The sequence below is a fragment of the Festucalex cinctus genome, chromosome 16, assembly GCF_051991245.1.
Source record: "Festucalex cinctus isolate MCC-2025b chromosome 16, RoL_Fcin_1.0, whole genome shotgun sequence".
In the NCBI taxonomy this organism is placed as follows: domain Eukaryota; kingdom Metazoa; phylum Chordata; class Actinopteri; order Syngnathiformes; family Syngnathidae; genus Festucalex; species Festucalex cinctus.
Window position 1 is genome coordinate 24,239,890 of NC_135426.1, and position 27,994 is coordinate 24,267,883.

General features: G+C 44.1%; 2 protein-coding genes and 1 long non-coding RNA gene across 3 annotated transcripts; 1 reads left to right on the forward strand and 2 right to left on the reverse strand.

Annotated features, from left to right (window-relative positions):
* Positions 1-4: 4 nt before the first annotated feature.
* On the reverse strand, positions 5-24,092 carry rgs12a (regulator of G protein signaling 12a). Its single transcript, XM_077500400.1, has 18 exons — positions 23,865-24,092; positions 21,407-23,185; positions 20,808-20,900; positions 12,248-12,269; positions 11,659-11,822; positions 10,660-10,752; positions 10,447-10,590; positions 10,076-10,258; positions 9,811-9,961; positions 9,638-9,735; positions 7,983-8,174; positions 7,804-7,877; positions 7,587-7,713; positions 7,337-7,433; positions 6,651-6,709; positions 6,319-6,433; positions 4,173-4,721; positions 5-791 (listed from the first exon to the last, which is right to left on the reverse strand). The coding sequence occupies exons 2-18, from the start codon at positions 23,150-23,152 to the stop codon at positions 529-531; spliced, it is 4,170 nt and encodes a 1,389-aa protein (XP_077356526.1). The 5' UTR covers positions 23,153-23,185; positions 23,865-24,092; the 3' UTR covers positions 5-528.
* On the forward strand, positions 8,007-27,994 carry LOC144003810 (uncharacterized). Its single transcript, XR_013279074.1, has 2 exons — positions 8,007-8,181; positions 27,318-27,994. It is a non-coding gene; the product is annotated as an uncharacterized LOC144003810 (long non-coding RNA).
* On the reverse strand, positions 25,011-26,460 carry msantd1 (Myb/SANT-like DNA-binding domain containing 1). Its single transcript, XM_077500472.1, has 3 exons — positions 26,014-26,460; positions 25,637-25,939; positions 25,011-25,368 (listed from the first exon to the last, which is right to left on the reverse strand). The coding sequence occupies exons 1-3, from the start codon at positions 26,268-26,270 to the stop codon at positions 25,083-25,085; spliced, it is 846 nt and encodes a 281-aa protein (XP_077356598.1). The 5' UTR covers positions 26,271-26,460; the 3' UTR covers positions 25,011-25,082.

A 27,994-nucleotide genomic window follows, 5' to 3' on the forward strand; every position in this document is an offset into this window, starting at 1 on the left:
TATATATATATATATATATATATATATATATATATATATATATATAATATAATAATATTGGTCCACAAGTTGATTCTGTCCAGTCTCTCTTGTCAAATGTAATTTAAAATAAAACAACTAATTTCCTTTGATGGTTGAGAAAATACCAAATTAAAATAATAATAATAATAATGTCCAAAATCCAAATTAGAACAATACTATGGTTTTGATAAAGTCCTCAGAGGGACATGCTAAATAAAAGAAACTATAATACACACGCCAAAAATAATAATAATAATAATATTAGAAGTTGTCATTTTTCATTGCTGGTAATAGAAAGTTTCAGCTACTGTATACCAAAAACACAGAACTACACCGACCAAACGTACCGAAACAGCAGAATTCCAATTTACAATAGCTATCATTTCATTGAGGGGAGGCGTTGACGGCTTCGTACATGCAGAGTTGTTCGACTCCTTCCCTTGGGGCTTTCAAAGTGCAGCAGTGGATTCACGGGGTTGGAGGGGGGTGGGCGGGGTTTGGGTCCGGTTAGACCACGGTGGCCTTAAAGAGGTCCGCCTTGCAGTCCGGCTCGTCCGGGCGAACGGCGGCGTGAGGCATCTGCTGGGCGTTCCTCATCCGGCTCTGGCACTGACGCAGCTCGGCCACGTAGCCTTGGAAGCTCAGGCTGAGCTCCGACTCGTCCCCGCGGGAGGTCTCTGGCGGCGCACCCTCCTCCAGGTGCACCTCCTCCACGTCCATCACTTCCTGCGCAGAAGCCTCTTTCTCGCCAGGAGCGTTGGTGGCACAGTCTGAAAACGGAAAAGATAGCTTTTACAGGTGAAAACAACAAAGGAAAGCAAACAAATTTAAATCTTTTTTTTTTTTTAAAGCTTTATGATACATTTAAAAAAAAGCCTTGCAAACAATCTAAAATTTTTTTTTACAAGAAAACGCCTTAAAATATGGTGTCAAGGCCCCTAAGATTGTGCACATCTGAAATTCCGACCAATCAAAATGAACTGGCCTCTATTTCCAAATGAAAGATTAGCCTCAATGTTTCAATTTTACATCATCATTTCCTGTTATTGAACCTTCAATGGCTCTGATAGAAGCCGTTGAATACGTAACAAACAGTCTGGACAAAAAGAAACACGCTATTGGAATATATATTGAGCTCAAAAAAGTATTTGATGCCATAAAGCACTCACTCTTACTTGATAAAGTGGAGAAATATGGGATCAGAGGGATAGCTGGAATACATAAAAATGGGTGAACATTTATCTGACAAACTTGGTGTTGCTTATGGTGTCCCACAGGGGTCAATGCTGGGTCCTCGGCCGTTTCATTTGTACTTAAATCACCTATTTATTATATCTACATTATTAAAACAAATATTGTTTGCAGATGACACAAATATACTGTATAGTGATGACAATCATAACAAACTTGTGAGTACAGTAAATACAGAATTTGATCAAATTTAAAAACAGATCTATCTATCTATCTATAATAACAAAGCAATTCTAAACGTAAATAAAACCAAAAATATTGCTATTTGGCTACTATAAAAGTCACCTAGATTTGTTTATATATATATTGATGGTCTACAATTAAAAAATGTTAAGGACTATAAATCATTGAGAGTAGTAATTGATAACAAGTTGTTGTGGAATTCCCACATCAGATATAAAAACTCATAGATCATAATGCTCTCAGGACATTATCCTGAACTGCATACACATTAAAGCACGAGTGGTTTTGGTGTTCATTTTGTCATCAGTTAGCAATTTATTATTTTTTTAAACGTTACTATTTTTACTCTCATCCAATTTGAATTGGATGAAAAGCGTAGGGAAAATATGCTTGACGCGACTTTTGCATCATCTGACAGCGTTGCGCAATCGCGGCCAGCTGCCGTAAAAGAAATAGTTTCCCCTGGGAATCACTTAACAAACAGTCAGTGATTCAGTGCCGCTTCAGTGCTGATGTAAACACCACCACCGAGCTCCAACAGCTGACCTCCCTCAAGGGGAAAGAAAAAAAAAAAGAAAAAAAAGAAAGAAAGGGTGACACAATGCAGTGGGATTGGGTAACAACCACACCAGGAAGTGATGTGTTGACGCTGGTATGTAGTGCTGCAATTCTGACACTTCCATACAATTAATCAGAGTTTCTCAATATTCTTCATGCGGTGACTCCATTACATAATTGGTTTGTTCATTTTTAGTTTTTTTTTTTAAATGTATGTATTTTTATATTCTTTGTTTTCTGAACCGCATTTTACAGTGTGGGAGGGAGTCGGTTGTGGTGTTTTTGATCTTCGCTGTTTGTCTCTTTCTTTCCTTTTTATTTATTTTTTATTTTTATTTTTTAATGTGAAGCAGCTTGTGTTGCTTTTAAAGTATTAAAGGTGCTATAGAAATAATGATTTGATTTAATCGATTGATTCTTTTGTTTTTGGAAGAAATGTTTGTACAAGTAGTTAGATATATGTATTTCATGAATGCATTTTTAGTAATATATATAATTTTATTTTATTAATTGTATTAATTCATTATTTCTTCTGTACTTTCCTGCAACAAGCTAATAGTGGAACTGCATGGTGATTATGTTGGTCTATGTGATGGCTCCCTCTTGTGGGCAAAAAACAACAACAACTGATGCCTGTCTATCACTGGATAATAAAAGCCCAAATGTATTTTGAATTTTGTATAAATATACAGCATAACCGTAATTTCTGTTAATATTCATGTAATTGTAGGACATTACCACTGAAGTTATTGTGGATTTGGATCCAAAACAAAGTCCATTGTTTTTCTTGACATGTTTTTATTATTATTATTATTATTATTATTATTATTATTATTATATGTTTGTTTCAAAATAGGGAGAAGAATGGCTAGAAATCACAGGTGACACTTTGGAAGCGGCTGGACAAGGTTACCATGGCGCCCAGCGGCAGCGGGAAAAATCAGGCGGAGGCGCTCAGCAACCGACGGCGTGGCAGCCATTTTGAGCACACGCTGAGGTGAGGTCAGAGCAAGCGTTGGAATTGACGTTGTGATTCGGAAGCGTGTGCGTTCTCTGCGCTTAATTGCTGAAGGTTCCCCAGCGTCCAATCAGATTGCTTACTGCAGTAATTCTCAAAGTGTTGGGGAAGAATCCTTAAATGTTCAAAATGCAAACTTACAGTGGCTCAAACTTTTTTTTTTCATCCACTGCAGTACATTTATAAAGTGTTGTATTTAACTTAATAGTACAATACAGTTATATTTTTTTATTAGTAGTACTTCTTTTAACACATGTACACCAGTTACTAATGTTAAGCAGTTCTGTATGGTATTTAAGTTGTATTTCCATTATTTCCTATGGGGAAGAATGTTGAATTGAAAAAGAGCTTGTGGAAACAGACAGACAGGAAAAGGAAAGACGTGTCGGCATAGGCAGCAAGTCAAATCCAATATCATGGCGTCCCTATCGCCTACTATGAAACGCCCTCATAAGCCGCAGCCGAAGAAGATGGCGCCCTATCGAGCCTGTGCAGACAATCCACAATGCGACACCCTAAAAGTAACCACCACCTACACCGCAGAGCTCGAAAGACACGAGCGATAGAAGCCCAGCAAGCACACGTCATTATTCACACCCCCGTGCCGTCAAGAAGCGCATGCACCAAAAGGAGATGATGAGGACGACGCTCGCAGGCAAAAAAAACAAAAACGGGAAGGCATGCGGAGGCGGATCAAAGAAAAATGAGCTTCACATCCGATTGGAGCTTTTATTCCATGGATTAAATGACGGGTACACAGTTGATTGACAGGTCCAAAGACAGATACAGAATCACAACCATTAGCGGCGCTATTTCTCCGACACGCTCGTCTCTTCGCTCCTGATTCTGCTTCCTGACAGCATAGAAAATAAGTTTGGAAGAATTGTGCTATTTTGGAACGTTATCCTGCATCTTTTTAGTCACTTGTGTGGGGGGGGGAAATCTTCCACTTCCTGTGTGGGATGACATTGCATAACTGACACAAAATTCCAAACTTATTTTCCAAAATTGTAACCAAATTATTGACAAGCGCCGGTCTTAATCAACTGATGAACAAACAGAGAGAATCCAAATCTATTAAAGTGCACGAGAGGGGGAAATCACGGAATGGAAACGGGAGCACTGGTGTACTACGCAGTACCTGGAGTGGACTTTGCGTCCGCGTCTTGAGTGTGGGGGCAGGGCGGCGGCGGCGGCGGGGTGAAGTTGGCCTCGGGCAGGCTTCCCTCCAGCGATGGCATGGGTGACGGGGACGCGGGCAGCAGCGTGCTGTTGGGACTGTTGATGTCGCCCTCCCCCACCAGGGTCAAGTCGGCGTGAGCGTCCTCCTCCACGGTGCGGAGGCTCGACCGGGCGTCCGGGGCCCGCGGGACGGGGGACAAGTGTGAGCCGAAGGGCGAGTGGCGAGACGGCGGCATCAGGCACCGCCTGGCCCCGGAGTGTCCCAGGGAGGAGTCCAGGCTCTCGGAGCGGAGGCCCGAGGCCAGCGGCCCCCGGGGGTAGCCGCCGTTCTCGCGGCTCTGCTGCAGAGAGTCCGGCGTGGAGCACGCTGGGTCGTTGGACGAGGAGGGTCGAGCGGGAAGGGGGACCAGACGTAAGAAATCGGGAAGCACCAAGTCCTCTTTGGTCAGTAGTCCGCGTTGGTCGTTGGCCCGGGTGCTCTGCGCCCGGCTCAGCAGCTCGAAGAATTCTACCGGGAAAAGGACAGTTCGCCGCGTGTCAGTTTGGCAAACAGGCGGGCGGATTCAAGATGGAGACATTTGGCGTGCAGGAAGCGACCCCAGAGACCAAAGTCAGGCTTTGAAAAAGCAAGGGATGACTTTCAAGCAGTTATTTCAGTCCTTCAAAAGCAAACTCCTCTTCGAGAGTTTGATCACATGTTGGGTTAGATCCACTAAGAACGCTAAATATTGCTCCACAAGTGCACCCGCAATCTGCTCCCTGTTTACCACCTATTCACTAAAGTTATTGCTCTAATCATATACCTCATTAAAACAGAGGTGGGCAATTTCTCTGCCAAACTTGTGCAAATGAACTCATTTATGTACGCGCAAAACGGGGCGCGTTCTGGTTGGCGGCGCAGTTAATGATGAATTTCCTCGTTTGCACGTGTTTCGTGGATGAGACGATCCCGGTTAGCGCCGCGCAAAGGCTACGCAAACCTTTAGTGAATCTGCCCCCATTGTGTTGTGAGAGATCATCTGGTAACAATTACATGCTCTTCCACTAGATGGCAGAATGTGCCATTAATATGTGTATTCAACCGGAGGAGTCATACAAGAGAATATCGTCAACCAGAAAAGCTGATTTTTATCTAACCTTTTTTTTTTTTTTTTTTTTTTTTTTTTTTTTTTTTTTTTTTTTTTGAAGAGCTCAGAATTGTTCATTCGGTAGTCTTACCGATTCAACGTCTTGTCATCATTGCTCTTTTCCTTTTTTTTTTTTTTTTTTTTTTTTTTTTTTTTTTTTTTTTTTGTGTGTGTGTATGTGTGCGTGCGTTTGCGTGCGTGCGTTTGCGTGCGTGCGTGCGTTTGCGTGTGTGCGTTTGCGTGCGTGCGTGCAAATACGTATAAATTTATACTCATTCATTCACCTAAAACCTTATAAATATCCCATTACCCTTCGCCTTAACCAGGTACTTCAGAATCTTGCCAGAGTCGTGAGATTTAAATGGTCAGGAGACCAGAGAAAAGGTCAGAAAAAAAAGAAATAAAGAGAAAAGAAAGGTAAATCAAAGTGACATCCAGCACCGACCAAACACTTCCTGCCTTCCCCATGATTACAAAATCAAAGTCTTACGCCAACCCCGGAAGCCTCTAAATTCCAGCAAATTTAGCGAGATCTCAAGAGCCCAGAGGAAAAACTAAAGAGAGGAAGGAGGGAAGGATCGGATTTTTATCTAACCTGCCACCTGTTATTTGCTGACAGCTATGTCTAATGTAAAAATATTCGGGGAGGAGCTTCGTTGCTTATTTAATAGGAAAAAAGTGCTTTGCGCCACCTTCTGGCATCTATGTGAAATTACAATTACTTGCAAAACGTTTGCATTTATTTCCTTGTGCGTGGGCGGAGTTTCACATCTAAAAACCCTAAAAACAAACTCTCGCAAATCCGCAAGGTCTCATCGCGTCTGACTTACCGACGTGAAATTCGGATGCGAGTACACCCGTAATAAAGACGCAAGTCTGCCATTTTGGTTTGAGGCCGTGACTGAGATTTAGTTTGTCATCCCTGCTTCGGCGGCAAAGCACAGCTGAGCATTGAGAGATGAAACAAGGGAGGTTTACCTTCGGCTTCATCTATATTAATCTTTTTCTGTTTTCTCTTTTCGCCAGGGAGTGCCAAGTCCGGTCCACCTGCTCGCCCGCAAAACTCCTTTGGCGCTGTTGACCTCTCATCTCCCTGCGGACGCAACAACGATAACGCTGTTAGGGGACGGCCAGGTGGGACCGCGCCGTCCTTTGCCGCCGTCCGCCGCGTCGCAAGGATCGCCGGTCGGTTAGTCAGCCGCCGCGTTAGGGTGAAGAGGAAACACCCGCTCGCCGCATGGGCCCGGTTGTTAATGCGGGTGAAGGGAGACGGCACCCGGCCGACGCGGAAGTAGACGGCGTAGACTTACTGTTGCCGAAAGACTCCTGATAGGCGGTTGGCTTTTGAGGGAGGAGCTCTTGGACGCATCTGTGGACGACAAACTGCACGTGAGACCTTTCTATTTCAGTCTTTTCAAGCCAATTGACTCATTCGCTCCCAGCCATTTTCACATTTCGCAATCCCGTTCGCTCCCGGCTGTTTTATTGGATTTTGACTGGTTTTGCAAGGCCCACAGAATATTGTGTTCTATTGCTATAAAAGCATGGAACCTATCAAAAGAAAGATTAAAGTCTCTTCTTTCACCAGGAAGAAAAAGTATGTTTCTATCTGTTTCGGTTTTGCAGCAATTAGCATTAGAAGAGAGCTAATTTTCATCAGTTTTCACAAATCTTTTCAAAATTGTAAGTAATTGAGATTTTTTTTCTACATGGCCCTCGTTGATCTCCTTTGCTCTGCTGCCACCTGCTGGCCGTTTGTGTAATAACTACCATTTCTGCAACCGTTCTTTGCAGTTGAGAGGCTCCATCAAAGTCTTTTGTATGCTCTAGAGTCTAGCATAAAAAAAAACAACAAAACAAAACAAAAAATGGATAAATACGTCTTTGGGACACTTAGAACATTTAAAAAAAAAATTATTTATACGTTATTGGGAGCAAATGAATTAAAATTGTGTTTCTGTGATATACACTGTATATTTTTCTACAAGCGCCGTACCTTTGGCCAAGGCCGGGTCGACGCGCTCCAGCACAACGCGCAGGCCGTCCAGACTGGATATGGGGGCTCCCAAGTCTAAAGGTTCCGTCTGGCCACTCTACAACAAAAGCAAATGACGCGTTTGAACTGCTGGCAGAACACGGGATAAAAGTGGAAAGCCGCAGGACTCAAATAAACCCCTACGGGTGACGAGGAGTAATTGTAGCCCTGGTACTCCACCCTGTGGCACACTTGAGACCGCACAACTTACTATTTTCACCACCAGATCGTTGAGCAGGAGGCCATACTTGGCCACCACGGGGCGTAAGACTTCGGCGACCGGCTTGGTGGGTTTGGCTTTCAGCCCCACCGAGCGGTTAATGGGCACCAGGTCCAGTCTGAAAGGAGAGACGGGAACGCGATCGTCACAGGCGCATGCAGTGAACGTCAACGCGGGCGCAACGCGTTGTCACGGCGACGGTACGCACCGGAACAAGGTCCTCTTCTCCAGGCGCAGATCTCGCGAGCTGAGGGTCATGCAGTCTTGGTCCAACACTAAAGGCTTTAATAAAAAAAAAAAAAGTAAGAATATTTTTTATTCATTAGCCCCTTTCAAAAATCTTTTTTTGTTTGTGTGTTTCATCCGTCCTGGACTTGATTTGATCACCTTTTCACCTCCCACCAGGAAGAGGTCCACCGCCGCCACGTTGACGTTGATGCTGTGGCAAAGAACTTGGAGGACCTCCCGAATGGAGGCGCCTGGCCGAAGGTTGATGGAGGAGCAGGAGCCGTCCGGCAGCGTCACACTGCAGTGTTTCGGGGAGCGCTCCCACACACCCACCGAGTGCCGATTGTCTGACTACAAAGTGAGTAGAAAATCATTTTGGGCTTCAGGCTTCAGCACGAAAAAGAGTTGGGTCAAAAATGGACCGACCCACCTTTTTTGAGTTATTAACTCATTCGCTCCCAAAGACGTATTTATACGTTTTTTGTATTTTTTATGCTAGAGCATACAAAAGGCTTTCATGCAGCCTCTGAACTGAAGAGAACGCTTGAATCAAAAGTAGTTATTACAAAAACGGCCAGCAGGTGGCAGCAGAGTATAAGAGATCAACCGGGGCCATGTTGCAAAAAACTCTTTTCCCCACTGTTTTAAACAGATTTGTGAATAGTGATTAAACTTAGCTATATTCCAATGCTAATTGCTGCAAAACGGAAACATAAAAATATATATTTTTTTTCCTAATGAAAGAAGAGATGCTAAACCTTCTTTTGGTGGGTTCCGTGTTTTTACAACAAATAGAACACAATATTCTGTGGGCCTTTGCAAAATCAGTCAAAATCCAGTAAAACAGCTGGGAGTGAATGAGTTAATCTACAACCTTTTTTTGGGGGGGGGCTTGTTTTGTGGTTTATTCGTTTGAATTTGGTCAAATATAAACTGACCCAACATTTTGAAGTATTTAATTCAAAAATGTTGGGTCCAATAATAACCCACAAAGCAACCTGATTTGTTGGGTTGTTTTGTGGGTTATTGAATTTACCCAAAAATTTGGGTCAAATGAACGAAAAAACAACAATTGAATTAGGTGAAAAATGAACCGACCAAACTTTTTGTATTATTTAACCCAAAAAATTTATAAAAATTAAATAAATAGCCCACAAAGCAGACCATTTTTGTGTTTGTTTGTGGGTTGTTCATTTTTAGCCCAACTTTTAGGGTTCATTGAATAACCCAAAAAGTTGAGTTGGTCCCTTTTTGACCCAATTTGTGTTTTTAATTTTTTTTTTTACCCAACTGTTTTAAGAATGAGGGAACTGAAAACAGGTTCGCCATCCCAGGGCACCAGCTTGCTTTTTACCTTTTCCCTTCAAAGGAACATTTGATATCAAAGTAATATTCATTAAGAAGTCCCCTGAATGGTCATATTAATTTAACTCCATGTCCATTTTTGAATGGGTTTACCTGCTGAAATGTAAATTACGGCTGTAATGTAACGTCTTCTTATCAAATGACATACATTCATACATAACATTCAAACTACAGTGGCAGAGGCAAAGGCTAAATCGTCATTCAATCGGTTCTCCTATTTTCTCAATGGCTCTGCCTTGGTCCAATAACATAGAAGTCTGAATTTTCCGCCACCTGGAAATACTTGTGTGGTCATGCTGCAATGCCTTATACGATGTGAGTTTGTTGCTGCAAAATTTGCGCCAAGAAAAAGATAAATAATGCGTGGGCTAGCAAAATAAGAAGAACGAAAGAAAGAAAGAAAGTGAGCTCTGTGTGTTGCCATGGTGATCTGTCCAGTGGAATCTTACGTCCATCTTGCCAGCAGAGCAGGAAGTGGCCATCTCCAAGCTGGTACTGGAAGACAAGGACCCCTGGGACTCCCTTCGGCCGTTACTACCCCAATAGTCTGCACAGAATCAGACGAAACACCCTTTAGACAAAAAAAAAAAAGTCCTTCCTTGAAGTTGTGCGTGGCACTTACCAAGATTAATGTCGCCAATGTCCTTCTTTTTGGGACCCTTGCCAAAGCTCCGGTTGCGCGACCATGAGAAGAAAATCCCGCGTTTTTTGTCGGCGCTCTCTTCTCTGCTGTCCTCGTTTAGCGACCTGCCGGAACGCTGCTTCCTGCCGTCCTGCAAAGTGAGACGGCAAAAAAAAAAAAAGACGACATCAACTCAACTGATGTGGAGTTTGTTTTTGTTTTGTTTTTTTCTTCAAAAAGCCGCACAAAAAAAAAAAAAAAGGACCTTCTTGGGAGTGGAAAGCGTGGAGCGCTCCGAGCTGGCGCTGTGCTTGGATGGCGCGGGACTGCATGGGATCTGGTAGGGATCCGGCAGGGGGAGGCCATCCACCTCGGCACGCATGCACTCCTTGTAGAGGGAAGACTTGAGAAAACGGGAGTAGCTGTCAAACTTCATCAGGTTGAAGATCTGCGAATCGGAATGTGCAGGGCAAATTAGGCCTTTTGCGCTGACCAGAGAAGGGCACGCTGTATTTTTTGGCACAGAGGAGTCGAATCGGGTCCAATGGAATAAGGCCGGTTATGGCGGGAAAATTCACTTCATTTTGAACGCAAAATAGGCTTGCATATTTGCAAATCACAAGAGCTGTCGCCTACCTGCAGCTGCTGCGTCTTGAACATGTCGGGCCTCGGGGACGTGAGGACGTCGTCGGCCAGCTGAGCTTGGCTGTCGATGTTGACCGGCATGGTTGCCTTGCTGGACAGGAAGCTGTTGTAGATCTCGCCGGCTCTCTGGGACAGCTAACGGGTGAAACGCACCTCGGGTCGTCTTTGAGAGCACGGCAAGGTGACGGCATTTGGCGGACTCACCTGTTTTTTGTCGGTCGCGGGAACATGACTGAAGTATTCGCAGGCTTGCCAGAACAAGATGTTCTCCTCACTAAATTCTTTCTTGAGAAATTCCTGCGGAGACGTAAATGACAATTTCTTATTTGAGTTCCAAGTGCCTGTTGAAATGTAACTTTGTTTTGCGTTCCTGCTTTATTGATTACGCTGGCGACGGAAGGGGTCAAATCTGTCCCACAGCACAGTTGAGCTAGGGGAGCATTTGGCAGAATTTTGTTGATTTCTGACCCAAAATCAGAACACTGCCTTGCTTTGTGAGATGTGGTTTGAAAGGGTCAATTCTGCTTTACTTCTGGCGTGGTTGCAATTTGTTGGATTTTGGGTCTACATTTCGGAATTGATGTGTTTAACATTCCTTTTGTAGAGTTGCAAATTTGTTGGCCGATGGAAATCTTCGTTTCAACATTAAATCTACACTTGAATAGGGATGTCACGATAAGGGCAATATCGTGATATCGTGATATTAAAACTTCCACAATATCGTCGTCGTCATGTTCACAATATTCAAAAGGAACAAGTCATGTTGATTTCCACTTGTGCAGTTCTAGCACCCTCTAGTGGCTAGTTTATTAGTGCAATTCAATTTTCATGAGGGTTGTTTTGGCCTTCCATGTTTAAAATCGATGCTAATTGTCAGATGAAGAGGAAACCTAATTTGCTTGTGAAGCCATCAATGTGTGCTTGCATTAGCAAATAAGTGCCTCAATATTGTTATTAGAGATTGTAGGTGGTTTATATGCATTGCTGTTGTGTACAAAAGCACAATATTGTGCTTTTTGTAGTATGAGCTCCTTTTTTTTTTTTTTTTTTTACAATATTGTGATCTTTTTTTAAATATCACCAATCCCCCCACAATATCGTGATAATTATCGTATTGTGATGTTTGGTTATTGTTCCATCCCTACACTTGAATAAGCCTCGTCACATTGTGAGCGGGGGAGGTCGAGCACTTTGTGGGCGTACCGAGAAGTAGCGTACGCCCACCGGGTCCTGGAGAAGGCGCTCGAAGCAGGCGGCCCAGCTGGCCACGCGTTGTTCCGGAAGTCCCCGGTGGCTTCCCGGAATGCTGCCGTTACTGTTCAGGCTGCTGTGGCTGCAGCATCCCTGCAACTGCACGCCGCTGTAATCTGCAAGGTTTAAAAAACACGCGTTAACAGTGACGAGCTTCTTTTGAACCTTGTTCAAGTGAATATTATTTTACTGCTGGTGAACTATGTGCTGTGCTAACATGGTGCTGCAAAATGCTCATTTATGGGTTCATATCATTTGCTTATCAGAGTATTGTTGTTATCATTTGTATATTGTGCATAAGTTGTGGCTAAAAATGAGCATTTTCTGCGCACTTTATGTCTATACTGAGGCCACAGTAAAAAAAAATTGTCTGAGAATCCGTAATCACATTAGTGGTCCCTCAAATGACGAGAGAAGAATTTGAAATGTTGGGCTCAAAGTTATTTTTGCTTGGAATTTTGAACACAAAATGGTCGTTTGACAAATGTGAGACCAAATCAAGAAGGCAGACATAAGATCCAAATAAAAGTTCAGTACTCACCGCCGTCCGAGGAAGCCGCCGACTGGAAGAGAACAAAGAGAGACATGAGAGTGAGAGGCTGCCGTCGCGACCTCCTGCAGGGTGTGCGGACAGCAGCGCGTCTCCGGGCATCTCAGCACCCTCGCTCGCGGAGATTGGTGTTAATTTGTACGAGGGGGTGGAAGGATGGCCTCTTTAACTGTTGTTCACACCTCCGCAGGGAGGAGGGCGGGTGGTGTAGGAGCCACCCCGCCTCGTTTGATGTGATGCTCGGAGCCCTGACGAAGTGAGCATTGTCACAAGAGAGGCCATCAAGTCCTCCATTCACTTGCTAATAGCGCCATTGAGTGCTTTTATGTGCACATGGGGATGCCCTCAACGGAAAGGGCAAGTAGGAGCAGACCCCCATGTAGTCAAACTTATGTAATGACTTCGAATAATGCGTCGTTATTGTTTCTCCCGCGACAAGGCTGAAGGTGCATCATGGAAAAATTTTCACTGACAAAAATGAAAGTCAAGTCAACAGATATTGTTTGTCACGGTTTCAGCGCAAATGTTTTGAAAAACCTCCACTGGCATTTGTTATGATGCCAAGGAGCAACTTTTTCTAGCCATACTTTATTGAAGACAGTCCAGATTGTTGGACATATCATTTGTTTTAATTGCAACCAGGAAATTGCCAGAAAAGAGCCGAGCTGACATGGCGCCGCCTAGTTAATTTCTAAGTAAAATTATTACAAATACTATTTTGCTGAATGTAGTATGTCCTACGTATGTTTCAGTTCAATGAGCTGATGCCATCTTGGCTCAACAATCACATGCAAATTGTGTTACGTACGTCCAGGCTACTCCAGAATTTTATTTTGGTCACCGTCATTTCAGAAAAACTGTTGGATGTTGGGCACGAAAGCAAGGAATCCAGTGTTTTGTTTGGCAATCTCTGGATATTCCCACTTAATTTGAATCCGGGCTAGTCTTTTAGTGGCGGGTGTTGAGCCCAGTTGTTGGGGATGGCTGCCTTAAGTCACGCTAACATGAAGGCACCTTGAAACCTGATGCGAGCACAAGGGTGGTGGCAAGTCTAAAATCCAAATTTTGACACTCAATTTGTTGTTTTCAACATTGTCGACGAGCCACAGCAGAGGCTCAGACACGTTGAGCTCCGATTGTGACGTTTTGTTCCGTTTTGGGTTTGTGAGCGCTTGTGAAAGCTCCATCAGACGCAAACCACTAAACCGCTAATTGTCTGTCATAGTAGCCTCTTTACAACCCTCCAGCTGCCGTGTTCAACCCCCGTGTAGTCGACACCCAGGAACACCCCCTCACCTTCCGCGGTAGCCAACCATGTGTGTGGAGCGAAAACAGAATCAGGAGAACACAGACTGGCCATCTGCGTGTCCCTTTGGAGCTAAAAACAACCCAAACCTCAAACCGTAACTACACGGTGACTGTGACGGTTTCGAAGGAAGAAAGACATCACACTTGTGATGTTATGTTTGCTTTTGAGGCAAATGTTCACAACTTGTGAAGACAAATGTAAAAAAAAAAAAAAAAAAAAAAAAAAAAGGCATCCAATTGCAGGAGTGGAGCGTACTGTTGATATTATCACTTTTTCATGTTTTTGGAAATCCAATGATAGGAAAGCTTCAAGTCACTCGTTAACCTGTCCAAAATGTGGCAAGTGCGGTCAATTCCGCAACTCACAAAGGGCAACAAAGTCTACGTATTCATGAGGGACCACACACGCAACCACCCTTGTCCCCTAAGCAATGACGAGATGGTCCACAGTGGGTGGCTACAGAAAGGGGGCTGCTCAACTTTTATTCAGCCCCCCAACACACACAAAGAAAGTCCTCCAAATGGGTTAACTCTCCGTTGGCCTGTATCGATCGGTCTGGTACTGCGTTGACTCCGGTCGGTAAACTTCCAACATTTCTGTGGTTGCCGAGTCCGGCTGTACCCGGACACCACATGTCGAAGGAACGCGCGAGACCCTGACAAAAGCACGCTCATATCAACGCAAATAAGTGAACCTCTATGATATTGTCACTGGTTAGCGCCTCTTTGGAAGAGTAGCTTGGTGTTTCCGTTGGGCTTGTTGGGGCATGCTTTTGGTATTAAAAACCAGATGAGCGTGGATCCAGAGTCAACAAAAAAAGTGACACAAATAACCACAAGCCCCCGTCAACTTCAAACAGCTGTTCCCAAGAAAGGGATGAGCCACAAAGAGATGCGGAAAACAGCTGACTCGAGCAAAAAAAAAAAAAAAAAAAGGCGTTGGCAACTGCAGGGAGAAAAAAAAAAGCAAACTTACAGTGTTGAAGTTCCACGTCCTCTTGAAGGAAAGTCTCTTTTTGAGACTCATTGTTCCCTTGACTGCTCGGCGAGCAGCGCGCAAGGCAAAGTAGACGCGCGCATACCTGAACATTCCCCACCCAAAGTCAGGCCAACCGTGTCTGTACAAGTCAAGGAAAGAGAGGGAGGGGGAAAACCCTGAAATTTGACATGGCACTGGACTAAGAAGAAGAAGAAGAAGAAGAAGGGGGTGGAGGGGGAGGTTTCCTCATTCAGCAGCTGTTGCCATGGAAACCCTCCCGACGATACATACAGTCTCTCCAACATTGATGAGAAGGAATCATAAGCCCCCCTTCTTTCCCTTGACAAAACCACAATCCCCCGCCCCCTTCCTTTTCATACTGTGGTCTCGCTTGAAAAACGCAGTCGGGATAAATTGAAACCATATGAATTTGGATGAATCAAACGTAAACGTTTGCGACGGGGATCGCTCCAACTGTTTCATTTTTGTGGGTGTGTAATTTTCCGCACATCACGTTAAAAAGTCGCACGTTTCATAATATTCCAAATGTTATCAACTGCTGTTTATGAGCAATTCTGATTTGGAGCTCAGCTTCCCTTAACACGTGACGAACCAGGACCTTGCTACAACGCTTGCTGTACCTTCACAAAATAGTAAGATGTAGACAAGTGGCAAGAAGAAACACTTGACATGACCAGGACCTTGCCAGAAAACTCGTTATCCCTTTAAAACCTTCAAACGTAATAATGCTAACACATACCCTCCTAGCATCGCAATGCAAGCATAAGGACGTGAACAGGAGACACCACAAATTTCCAAGAACCTTGTCGTATGGTCAACCCTTTAAAAACAGAGGCACTTTATCTACCATCAAACCTTCAAAAAATAGTCACGCTAGTACGTAGCCACCTAGCATCACAACTAGTGCGGTCAAAGTTAAAAAATTAACACATAACAGGTGCACTTCAAATTTAGCGGGCAAAATATAAGTCAGTGATGAACTCTTTGACTGCCAAATATTATCTAAAAAAAAACAAACAAAACAACCCCAACAGTGCCAGCCGATTTCGAGCATTTTCACTCATCTTTCAAGGCAAACAAAATATTGTGCGCTACGGCTACGTAAACATACCTTATTCTGTTCTTTAGTAATCAGCATTGGTAATTTGAGTGACATTGAAAGGACACATTTTTTTCACAACAGTGACTTAGACACTATTTTATTTGTTTAGTGACGCTCTGTGAATTAGATTTAATGTGACAAAGGCTTCGATCATTCACGGCATCCTCGAAAACGTTCAATTTCATCATATCAGTCGTGTTTCGTTGTAATTTCATTTAGCGCGAGCCCATTGAAAAGAGATACAATGCTACCATCTTCTGGCCATAGTTAGTGGGTGTTTTTGATTCCTCAACCCATTGAGCAGGCTCCAAGCATGTTTTATTATATTTTGGGCCAGCTCATACATAAACTGTATTATTAGCACTACTAAGATTGAAGCAATTATGAGTAAATAAATTGCATCTTAGGGGAGTGTCGTGCCAGTTTTGTAAGAACAGAAGTCACAAGTTTATGGGGGAGAAAAAAAAAGTCACAATAGAGAAAACCACAGTTTATGAGAACAACGTGGCGAGCGGAGCACGGCACAGTAACAAAAGAGTTTCATGTGACGCTTTGCTTGTCATAAGATGTCTAATTACATATTAAGATCATCGCAGTTATCTTGCTATGGATGACAAACGAAAATAACATCAAGGCAACTTCCTTTTTGGAGGAGAGGGAGTGACAGGGTGCGGCGGGCGACTGATAAGAGAAGAAAGATTTCCTTCCGACGCAAGGGAAGCACGTCGCACGCTAACGATGGTGAATGTCGTGCTTTGGGTGTGCTAAATCCCCATTTTACGGTGAAGAGATTGTCATTTTTATGAGAATAAAGTGTCACTGGTCGAAAAAAAAAATGTCAGGAGAAAAATCTGAATATTAATAGAGTTTCAATTACTGCTAGTATGAGACAAAACAAGGCAGTTTTACCAGAAAAAAAATACTAAAAGGAAAAAAAAAAATCCATAATACTGTGCAAATAAATTGGCAGTATTATGACCAAAAAAAACCCAAAAACGAAATAACATGAGGTTGAAAAAATTAATTACATTTCGATAAAATTTAAAATGATGAGAATTAAGTCATTTAAAATGAAAAACATTTTACTAAAGTATTTTTAAAGGCAAAAAAAAAATCACATTCAAAAGAAAAATATTTGTAATAAAGTATTAGACCAAGCAAAACGTTTTACAGGAATAATGTCTCCGTTTAACCAGGAAAATCTATTAGGGCTCAAGAATATTACAAGAGAAAAAAAACAGAATGTGTGAGGAAAAAAAATTTCTGAAAATAAAGACTTCATTTTATGACAAAAACATTATTTACATTTCATCAGAAAAAATATTTACAGGAAAAAAGTACAGACAAGGCCACAAGGAGAAAGTCGAGTCAATTAAGTTTTTTTTTTTTATTATTATTTTTTTTTTTTTTTACTGTTGTTGAGGCATGTTGGGGGTAGTAATGCAATATGTAAAATGAACGCCCGACTCCGTAAAAGCAAGCGATAGCCCCTCCCCTCAGAATGTATTATCAAAAAGAACGGCCTGCGCTCGCTTGAGCCTGGAGGGCAACCACATAAGACGTGACCACACCCTCACGCTGCTATTCCGCTCCCATAAAAAAAAAAAAAAAAACCAAATGGACTTTCCGAGCTTGAAACCTGACACATATAATTAGCCTGGTGACTCTTGCCCCCGTTTTCCCATCTCACAACAAAGCTCAGCGTGGGCACACTCGGCGTGATGTGAGGGCGAGGGCGATCGTTCACTTCCTGAGTTTACGTTCTGCCGTCTAATCGCTTTGGTCACGCAGGGAAGCCGAGCTGCTTGAAAAAGGCCCTCGTAAAAATAGCTCCGCCTTTATTCCTTTGGAAGGACAGATTCATTCTAACAAGCCACAATAGCAAAATGCACTATTTGTTCAATTCATTCTGATAAAAGCCGTGCCCTGATTAAACACCAGGTCCACTTGAATAAAAAAAAAAAAAAAAAAAAAGCAAACACTCCAACCAGACAGCAGGCATTATTTGCTCGAATAGTAGGCAACGTTCTAATGAAAGACCTGCCCCAATCAATTAATTGCTGCATTCACATGAATAACAAATACACCATTTCAGACTGTCGGCTGTGTGTCCTCTAATTGTGGTCTGTAGCAGCCATGTTGCATTTAATCGCCACGTCCACTAGAAACAAAAACACCAAACCGTAAATGGACGGTGTTTCTTTTTTTAATTGAGCTACATTCTTATAGAAGCCATTCAGAGTAAATTATTTGCCAGGTCCGTGCACTTGAATCAAAAAAATACCCAACACTCCAAACAGACAGATGACACTATTTCATCGAAAAGTGGCCTCCGTTATATAGCAGCATAAGTGGAGGTGGCAACTGTAACGCTGACAGTGGAATTTCAAAAGATAGCTATTGCATGATTGACGGCTGAGCGTTTCGAAATCCTCCTTGGTTGTCTTTGCAGATGATGTCATGGCAACGCGAGATTTCCAGCGGTCGGTCGGAGAATGAACTCGGCAACCGCGCTCACATCTGCTCCTCGGCTTATTTGGCTGTCGCGTATTCAGACGCAAGAGCACGTGGGAAGCAAAAGACAAAATGATCGCGGTCTTCTCATCTGGCGACGTTGGCCCCGCAACACCTTTTGCTGACAATCAAAAGTTGCTTGTGTTCCGACTGCGTCGCCAGATGATGCGCAAAACTGAACGCCAACTTCTTTTTCCATCCAAACGCCCGCGTAACACCAACAAACAAAAGAGATGTATTGCTCTCTTCGAAATACCGTATTTTCTCAAAAAGCCGCGCTCTAAATGCAGCCGTGTCAGTAATGCATCAGGTCCACTTAAATACAATAACACCACACCACAAACAGACTACCAACAGCGTCCTTTCCAATAGTTGGCTGCATTCTTAAAGAAGCCATACCCGTATTGTCAGCTCCTCTTTATTAACAAATGCCTTACTCCAAAAACAACTGCCATATTTCCTCAAATCGTGGCCATCTCTTCCTATAGGAGCCATACCCCAAATAATAAAGATGCAGGATTTCGAACAGAAACCATGCCACAGGTCCACTTGAAGAACAAACGCCCGACTCCAAACCAGACAACAGGCGGTACTTCCAAAATAATTGATTTCCATTCTTATTACAAGCTGTGCCGCAATTATTTGCCAGATCCACTTCAATAGAAAAGTGCTTTACTTCAAAACAGATCAGGCAGTAAAAAACAAATCATGCCGTACTCCAAAAGAGAGTACCTGCAGAATTCGTGAGAAATCAGTCCTTGTTACTTCAATTAATCCACTTCAATAATGAAACGCCGCATCCCAAATAGACACCCACTCAGAAAAATAACGTTCTATCTTTGGTGGAGGACGGCAATGACATTGTTTTTTTTATCATGCCCGCACAAAACACACGCAGGGTTAAAGCATCAGCAAGAAAAGTCACCTTTTGGCAGTTCACATAAGAAATAAAAATCATCAACTTGATCACTTTGCATTTTTTGCAAAGAATGGATGTCCCGAGCCGATGCGCGACCGATGACGGGAAACATTCCGCAGCAGCCAGCGAGATGAGAGGACTTACAGAGTTGAGGGTAATGGTGGGCTCCATGTATGGCACGGAAACGGGTCCATTCGCAGAAGCTGGACGTGCTGAGTGCAGGAGAGCCCAAAATCCCAAAAGCGACTGGGAGACTCGTACCGTGACTCTCGCTCTACCTCCCTCCCTCTCTGGCTCTCTCTCTCTCGCTCTCTGGTCGAGGCAGATTCCTCCTCTCTGTTTACCTCCCACATCCCGCCTCTGTGTCTTCTTCATGCCTTCCCTTTGACGCCCACAGGCGCCACGGGGAAAAAAAAAAAGTCAGTCGTGTCTAATGAGCGACAAGGGTCCAAAGCAACTAGGGCAGGAATGCCGGAAAGAATTTCTTCCCGTTCCAGCACCACTAAAACAAAAATGTATTGTCGCATTTTTTTAATAAGATAAATAGCACCGCATTAAAAACATAAGCACATTTAAAGACAAATTGGTTTTATAAAATGTAATTATAGTTCTTATTGTTGTGTTGGATGTGTGCCTTTAAGGGGCGTGGCCTAGTTAGTGATGTCAGGAGCTGCATGCATGCGTGCGAGTGGGTGTGAGTTGTGGCCTACAGCAGCTCACAGTGTTGTCATTTCATATTTGTGCTTGTTATGCATCGGCAACTGTGGCTCCTTGGCCGCGTGAGTGCATTGCAGTACGTTAAAGTTTAGATTCGTCAACTGGAATCCAACCGTTTACTGCCACGGATATATTCGTCAAGTATGGTTTTCAACGGGTATGCATGGAAGAGGGTCTGTCCCAGCTTGTCAGTGAAATTCAACCTTCTACATTACTGTAATGATGAAGCGAAGCCAGTCAATTACGGCTATGCATCACTTTGGATTTGTGGAGAAAACAACAGACAACAGAAGCCCACTAAGGAGAAGGAGCCAGATGGGCTGTCATGGAAGGACACTCTCCTCCACAGGTCCCGCCAACGAATAGAAGAAGTGACTAACATTGACAAAACAGTCCAGCTGCTTGAAAAGCATCTGTACCAAATATGAACTACAGGTCCCAGAATCAAGAGGCAGATCCCACCGAAGTTGGTTCTGAAAAATCAGGTCGAGATCTTGTGGGACTTTCATTTCCAGACTGACAAACTAGTAAAAGGTGGTGGTGGGGTAAAGATCAGAAGAGAGCAGTTGTGATAGAAGCAGCAATCCTGATTGATAGCGACACCTGGAAAAAGGAGCATGAATAGCTGGAGAAATAAATAACCAAGGCCTGAAGAAAAAAACTGGTGATCTGGGCACTGGGGGGCAATAACCCCCAAGTTGGCTGGATTGCTCCAGCAGATACCAGGAACAAACACCCAACATCTCTGTGCAAAAGGCAAAAGTGTGTTGCATTTGGAAGAAAGGTTGACATACTTGATGGAGTGAAAGGCGAATACCATAAAAAATTTTTTTTAAAAGCCACTGACATTAAACTCAAACCATGCAAGTGTCGATCAGGCGCGTTTCTTCGTTGTATATCCGTAAGTAAATATTTTTGCCATCAAAAGCAGTTCTTATTCTTGTTTTTGTTATGGTGGTCCGTCACCATGCACAGTAAACGTGAAGCTTACCTCGAGGTCATCCAGAGATCGGGCCAGGCTAAGACGCTTTGACGAGCGGCGTTTGGAGGCACGAAGCACGCCCAAACCCCAAAACCTGGAGCCCTGTTAGAAGACAAATAATATTTTTTCATTCAATTAAATTAAACATACAGCGATCTAATGTTCATCGAGTTACGTTCCAGACCCAGCACCGATAAGAGAGACATTCAAAACGTTTTTTGAATATAGTTTAAGCCTTAATATACCCCTCCTTCACACTGTAATGACATTGAAATATATTTAAACACACTTGTAGACACATTATAAACGTATTTTTTGAACACAACAAAATGTGTAATTTTGAACAGAAAAATCTGTGATGTAGTGGGACCAGATTGCTGCTATGAGAAAGGAGAGAAGGATCCACAGCTACATCTTGTGGGCATGATGAAGAATAGCAACACTTTGGAAGCCAGCTTTCTCATATGACAAGAAAAAGTTGGCATTAAAGTCATTCTACCCAAACAAAGTAAAAAGATTAATGTATTTTTTTTTTAATTAAAATTCCAACTTCTTCATAGTGTAATTTGAAGGGATCCAATCACTGCCAGTTTGGCTTGATAACTCACTTTTTTCCCACGCTCATTCTTGCGGTGGACAAACGCTTGGGTCCATTCTTCTTTGGGGGGCATCATCAGGAGGATCTCGGCAGACCGATACCGGTCTGAGGGAATCTGGCTCATGGCTGGCGGCAGGTTCGGTGTGCTGGCACCCAGGCCGACGCCAGCTAAGCGGTTGTTGTCGTCGGTCCATGTCACCCGAGGCTCGGGGTCGCCACTGACGGATTTGGGCCACTTTGGCTTGGAAAACCAGCGTTGGCTGCCATGAAGAGGCTCTTCTGAGAGGCTATTTTTTTTAGCCAAAAGGGGAAGCGGAGGTGGGGGCTTGAACTGGAACTTGAGCCGAGGCGGGGCACCGCCGTAAAAGTCGGTGAGAGAATCGGGACCGGGTAGGGACTCGGAAAGGGAGTGTGTGCTGCCACTGTTCCCTGCATGATACCTTTGACCGTTATTGTAGCGGTTTCTCGGAATGTGGTCTGGAGATACGGGATTATCCCATGGACAGGTGGGGAGGAGGACCCCAGAGTGGTTTTGGATTACAGAAGGGAAATCCCTGGCGGCTCTCTCCTCAGGGGGTGAGGCGTTGTCAATTCCGCTGTCTCCGATACTATTGGCGCTCCCGTGCTGGATGTTTTCTTTGGCTTGCTGCTGAGCCTCCGCGTCCAGTTTGACTCGAAGCCTCTCCACTCCGTCCCCCATGTCGCTGTACAAGACCGTGACAAAATGAAGGACATCCGGCGGAGCCTGGGGGAATTCCAGGCAACCAGAGGTGTCCGGATCAGGGGTGCAGTCGAAACCGAAGCGCCCGGCGATGCCTGCGTGCTCCTCGTGGTTTCCCAGCTCCGGGTCAATGAAAAAAACGTGGCAGGAAGCTCTCAGCGGAGCATCTTGCGGAGCACAGCCGTTGATAATGTGCGCGGTGGTCACCAGGCAAAAAAAACGAGGGTCCTCGGCGCAAACAGCCCCAAGGACCAGGTTCTCAGTGGGGAAGGCCGCCAAAATGGCTCCCATGTCGTCGCAAAGTCGGATGCAGTCAAACGTTACCTTCATCACGACCAGCGTGTGGGTATCCTGCTCCGTGCCCAGCTGGCGTATTCGCTCTCGGATGGCCTTCAAGCCGTCGTCCTCCGATTGCGCCGTATTCAAAATCAGCTCTGTGGAGCTGAGGTAGCCCACCACCAGGGTCATGTTTAAAACGCTCCAGTCTGGATTAGCTTCCTCGCTGTCTGTAAAACCTGAATGGCGTTCATTCTTTGGCCGCTGTGTTTCGGCGCTCTGCCGTTTGGACCACTGGGACATGTCCGGCTCTGACAGCGGCCTCTGCTTGCCGGCGAGCACGTGGCGCCAGTTGTCGGAGTTGGTTTGATCATGCGAGATGGCACGGAGGACGCTGGCCTTTTTGGGACTTATTAAAAACTTCTCGTCGTGTAGGATGGGGTTCCCGATGACGCGGCCTTCGGTGTGCACGACCAAGCGCAGCGGTCCGACGCAGCGACCAATCATCTGCACCACGGTCTCGTGCAAAGCGGCAGACACGTCGGCCCCGTTGATCGCCATGATGCCGTCTCCTCGTTTGAGTCCCGCCAAGTCGGCGGGACTTCCCTCCAGGATGCTGCTCAACAAACATGGACACTGTCCCGAAATGGTGAAGCCGTAGCCTGTCCGACCACGGTGGACATCCACGCGTCGCAGCTCGCCGGTTGCGCTTAAATCCAGGCGCCTCCTTGCACCTTCCGGTTGTCTTTGGATCCTCATCTTGGTTGCCAACACTATTGTGTTGTTGTCATGCTATGGTTAAACAAAAAAGACAAGGACAGTTAACTGTGGTGAAGAGACTGTGAGCATCAACTGATCCTTACAATTGACCCCTATACCGCCACGTTGGCCCCGCCCTCAGCGGCGGCGGCCGCCCCTGCCAAACCCCAACCTCAAACATAATATTAACATCTTTTTACAATTTCACACAATTAAGACTAGTCAAATGTTACTTCAAATTGTTACTGAAGGATTTATTTATGTAATTGATTATTTTCGTTTCAATTGAAAAACTTGTTCAAGTTACATTCATACTTAGAACTACGGATAAATAATAATCAAAGGTCACGTTCAGATGATTACATCGTAAGTAAAAGAAGCAAGTTTGTCCGGTTTCGGTGAGTTATTATCTGTCAAGGATAAACGCACAGAGGTCTTTTCTATCCTCCTCCGGAGCAGAGTGCCAGCTGGCTCAACCCCTCAACAAAACAAAAGCACTTTAATAACAACCAGACGTTTGGTTTTCAGTGACTTTTTTTTTTTTTAATGACACACATTTGAAACATATGTTGGAAATAAACCGCAGGAAGCGATCGTTTTTTTTTCTTGCTTTCTGTATCGTGTTTTACAACCCGTAGCCACAGACTTGAGCGACCACCGCAACTACTACTTTACTACTCTGTTCCGAACGCTGCCGAACTTTTCTATTTACCTTGTACGATGTTGAAGGCTCCAAGGGGCGTAAAAAAAAAAAAAAAAAAGGTCCAAGCAGCTTTTAAACGCCCCAAATTGACATTTTCACGTCACGGATCGCCCTTTTCTTTTAGGGGCAGTTATTCCAAACAATGCTTTCGGGTCGTGATTTAATTGTCCTCCATATGCGGCGGTGTCGTGAACACGCCACCTCCACATGAACGCGCACAAGGCAGTTTGAACAAAAGCGACATTGACGGTAACCATGACAACGTAACGTCTGCGCGTCACCTTGTCCGTCCCCTTTCCCTCTGTTTGGCCAATCGCTGCTACGCTCAGTATTCAAAACGCATGGCTCGATCCTATTGGCTGGTGATCTGGGTGGGCGGGGGCAGTCCAAAAGTGAAATACTGTAAACAAATGGTTTAAATGCGTTTTTATTTAAAAATAGAAAATAAAATATAAACAATATGAAATATATTAAAAATGGGGTTTAGCAATAATTAATTAAAAGAGGATTTTGGCTCAGTATTATAAAATATTTCATATTTAGGCTAAGCAGCTAATTAAAAAAAGGTTTTGAAGAATATTAGAAAAATGCTTATTTGCATAGTTGTCTCAAAATGATTTATTCCTCAAGTGTTAATTTAATTCTAATGTAAAAAAAAAAAAGTGTGTTTGTTTGTTTGTTTGTTTTTTAAACAACATGTATTTCTAAAATTATTTAATTTGTTTAAGTAAGAATTCTTTTTTTTTTTTTTTTTTTTTTATTAATGGCATATCTGGCACAGGATACAATTTCCAAATGGTCCATTCATATAGCAATAAACATATGTGTGATATATTAGTTTTACTTTATAAATATAGGTATTCGATTTAAAAAAAAAAAAAAAAAAAAAAAAAGCTAAAAACATATTTAGAACAGAATCCTCAAAATAATTTCTATATTATTGTTTGAGTTTTGTATCATTTTTTTTATTATTATTATTTTTTTTAATGCTCTATCAATAGAGTTGAGAATTGGCTGTTCTCCAACCCTGCTGTAAACAATACGGCTCAGGTCAAAGTACTACAACGAGTGATTTTTGGTTCCTCCCCACAGTCCGGGCAAGCACGGAAGCTCATCAGGCCACAAAAGTGACTTAAAACACACGCACAACCTCAATAATGTCAAACTATTTTCTTTAATTCTACAGCAATTCAAACAAGCACATGCATTGTATATCATACTGAAGGACTATAAGGACGCTACGCTGGAATTTCCTAATTGGTTCTTCCCACTCGCAGACGCCGGCAGAATCATCTTCTCCAGAAGGTTCATCATGCGCTCCTGCAGCGTCATACATTGGACCTGCAGCAGGTTCTGCTGGTGCAGGGCCCGCCGGACCTCCCTGCACGTGTCCTCGATGGCTTGGTTGGAGCGCTTCTGTTGCCGCAGCATGGCCTGCATCAGCTGCAGCTTCTTCCGCTTCAGGGAATGCTGCCTTTTGGTGCTCTTTTGCTTGCTTGACACCGGATGGGAGCTGAGGAGACCAATCAGGGGACAGCGCGCGGGACTCAATTGTTAACTCATTCCAACCCAAGAACGTGTAAATACGTTTTTAATACTTTTGTCCTTCACTCACAAAAACGTATTTACACGTTTTTGGGTTGGAATGAGTGAATAGTTTACATTGAAGAGTGAAATGCGCAACAATGCTCCAACTTTGGTGCAACAAGTTTGGCGATAACGCAGAGAGGGAATTCGCCAGCCAGAAGTGCGGCGTGACATCACGGCGATTTGACGGTTACCTGGAGCCTTGCGTCCGCTCGCTGTCCGAGCTCCACGAGTCCAGCTCCTGCTTGACCTCCATTTCGTCCGAGGAGCCCGTGTACTCGGGGAGGAAGCCCATCACCTCCTCCTCCGGCTGAGCCGAGGCGTTGTCGGCGGCCTGCGAGGAGGTCCCGGCGCCCGCCGAGGCCTGGGACTCGGCCCGGTTCTCGGCCCAGTTGCCTCGTCCGACCTCCAAAGGCTTGGATAGGATTTTCTCGATGGCCTTGTAATACGGCCAATCGGGCGTCTCGCCGCTTTCCGTGGCGCTGGATTTCAGTCGCCTGTTCGAAACGAAAAGAAGGAGCAATGAGAAACGTTTTGAGGGCAGGACGGAGAACTTTTGAGATGGACTGGCCTGTACTGGAAGGACATGTTTGTGATCTTCATCTTGATCTCCTCTTTGAAGCGCTGCTCGCCCGTAAGCTGGAAGAAGCGCTGCGACATCCTCTCGTAAACCTTGGCGTTCCGCTTGCTGGTTTTCAGCTCGTTGTGGTTCTCTTCCCAAACGTAGAGCAGGGCCTTCATTTCGCCGTCGGTCCAGTTGGGGGCCCGCCGGTGCTTCTCGCCCTGGTGGGGAGGAATCAGATAGCCAAAATCATCTCCCGCAGCCATTTTTTACCCCCCCCCCCCAAAAGGGCCTTGGCTTTGAAAGGCTTTTATGGTTTGGTGTGGTGCAGTGAGCTTGCGAGGCGAGCAGGGAAGCGCGCTAAAGCCTGCCTTTCCACCTCCCCCTCCCGGACAGACTGAAAGAGCACTCAATATGGGGCCTAAAGCGGGAGAGCAATCCGGTTAAAAGCTTTTAGTGCTCGATGATGTCACAGTTGCCCCGGCGACGGCCGAGGGAGGCCTTTCTTTTTCAATCTAACCACTCCCACCCTCTCCGCCCCCACCTCGGCCTTCCTTCCTGCTGCTGCTGCTGCTGCATATGGGGGCTGTGACATAAAACGCTTTTAGCTGAAAGGCAGCAGTGTGAGCGGGCGCCATTGCTGAAATGTGAGCGGCGGGCGGGGGGGGGGTCGAAGGGAGGAATGAGCATGAGCGGACTGGCGTTTGTTTCCCTTGACGACCAGGCAGCCCGCTTTCCTTTAAAAGCTTTTGTCGAATCAGTTTATTGTGCTTCTCAAACTGGGGTCCCCAAAATAAATGATCACGTCGCACCATTTTCACAAAGTGCAGACGGTACATATGGGCTAAAAAAAACTAACATAGCAAAGCAATTACTCTTCCCCTCCTTATTTTTGGGCCACTTAAAAGCTCTTTATGATAGTGACTGTGACATGTCGCATAAATATGACATCGCTGCAGAGATGCAGTTGATATTTATTTAAGAAAAAAAAACTATTATTACAAGTATTAAGCATTCATTTTTTTGTGTACTGAGAATATAGTCCAATATGTTGTCCTCTACATTTGTAATGTTGAAATTCACTTGTTGAAATGACTTTCTTCCCTCGTTAACGTTAACATCAATTACATTATAAAATTATGACTTTACCCTGACAAAAAAAAAACATCTTAAATCTTTTAAGATCACTTTGCATCCTGCAAAAATACACTTTTAAAGATTATTATAACAACATGACAATTACAACACTAATTTACGCAAAAGGTTTTTTGCGGTGATCCAACTGACTAACTTCTCTTTCTTTTCTTTTTCAGGGTTTAAAGTGGAAGTAATCCAGACTGTTAATCCAAGGGACAGACTAATCTACAGATAAACCGGCGCAGCTCACGTCGTTCAAGTAATTGACTGTTAGTTTGAAAAACTTTTTTTTCTTTTTTTTTTTCTTGTCCCCTCAGGGCCTTGAATCGATTACAACTTGACTGGCCTGTTTCTCGTTTGGCCTCTCATCCAAGAAGGTTTCATCAGTTCATGCAACAAGGCGTGATTCGGGCAGGAGTTGGTGTGGAAAACCCAACTATCGATGCTCAGAAATGCGTACCATTCTTTTGGGGTGCAAACAACCATCGTTGAGTGATGTAGCTTCCGATAATGTAAACGCGTTCCACCGTGACTGCACTGCACTCGCTCCCTGTTTTTACACCTGAATGGACTATTAATGAGGGAATTTCCGCCCAATGACTTATTGACCGACAAAAGGCCTCTCTGCAAGACATCTCAACGATGGTTGTTTACATCCCAAAAGAATTATACAATTTCTGCTGGTGGGGTGCGTAAGTATGCAAATTATGCATTGACGCATGAATAGCGTTCACACAACCAAGCCAAGTTGCATGAACTGGTGAAGCCTGATGAGACGCCAAACAGCAGTTGTGATTAATTCATTGCAACATAAAGATGGAAAATTTCACAGTAAAATATATTCGGGATTTGA

Excerpts from the sequence above, each read along its gene's own strand:
- rgs12a (XM_077500400.1), bottom strand. The coding sequence starts at position 23,152 with ATGAGGATCCAAAGACAACCGGAAGGTGCAAGGAGGCGCCTGGATTTA. Across the intron at positions 8,175-9,637 it reads GCTCTGCTGGCAAGATGGAC|TCAGACAATCGGCACTCGGT; the intron begins GTAAGATTCCAC and ends CTCACTTTGTAG. Across the intron at positions 4,722-6,318 it reads TAATATAGATGAAGCCGAAG|AATTCTTCGAGCTGCTGAGC; the intron begins GTAAACCTCCCT and ends TTTTCCCGGTAG.
- msantd1 (XM_077500472.1), bottom strand. The coding sequence starts at position 26,270 with ATGGCTGCGGGAGATGATTTTGGCTATCTGATTCCTCCCCACCAGGGC. Across the intron at positions 25,940-26,013 it reads AACATGTCCTTCCAGTACAG|GCGACTGAAATCCAGCGCCA; the intron begins GCCAGTCCATCT and ends CGTTTCGAACAG. Across the intron at positions 25,369-25,636 it reads GAGCGGACGCAAGGCTCCAG|CTCCCATCCGGTGTCAAGCA; the intron begins GTAACCGTCAAA and ends TGGTCTCCTCAG.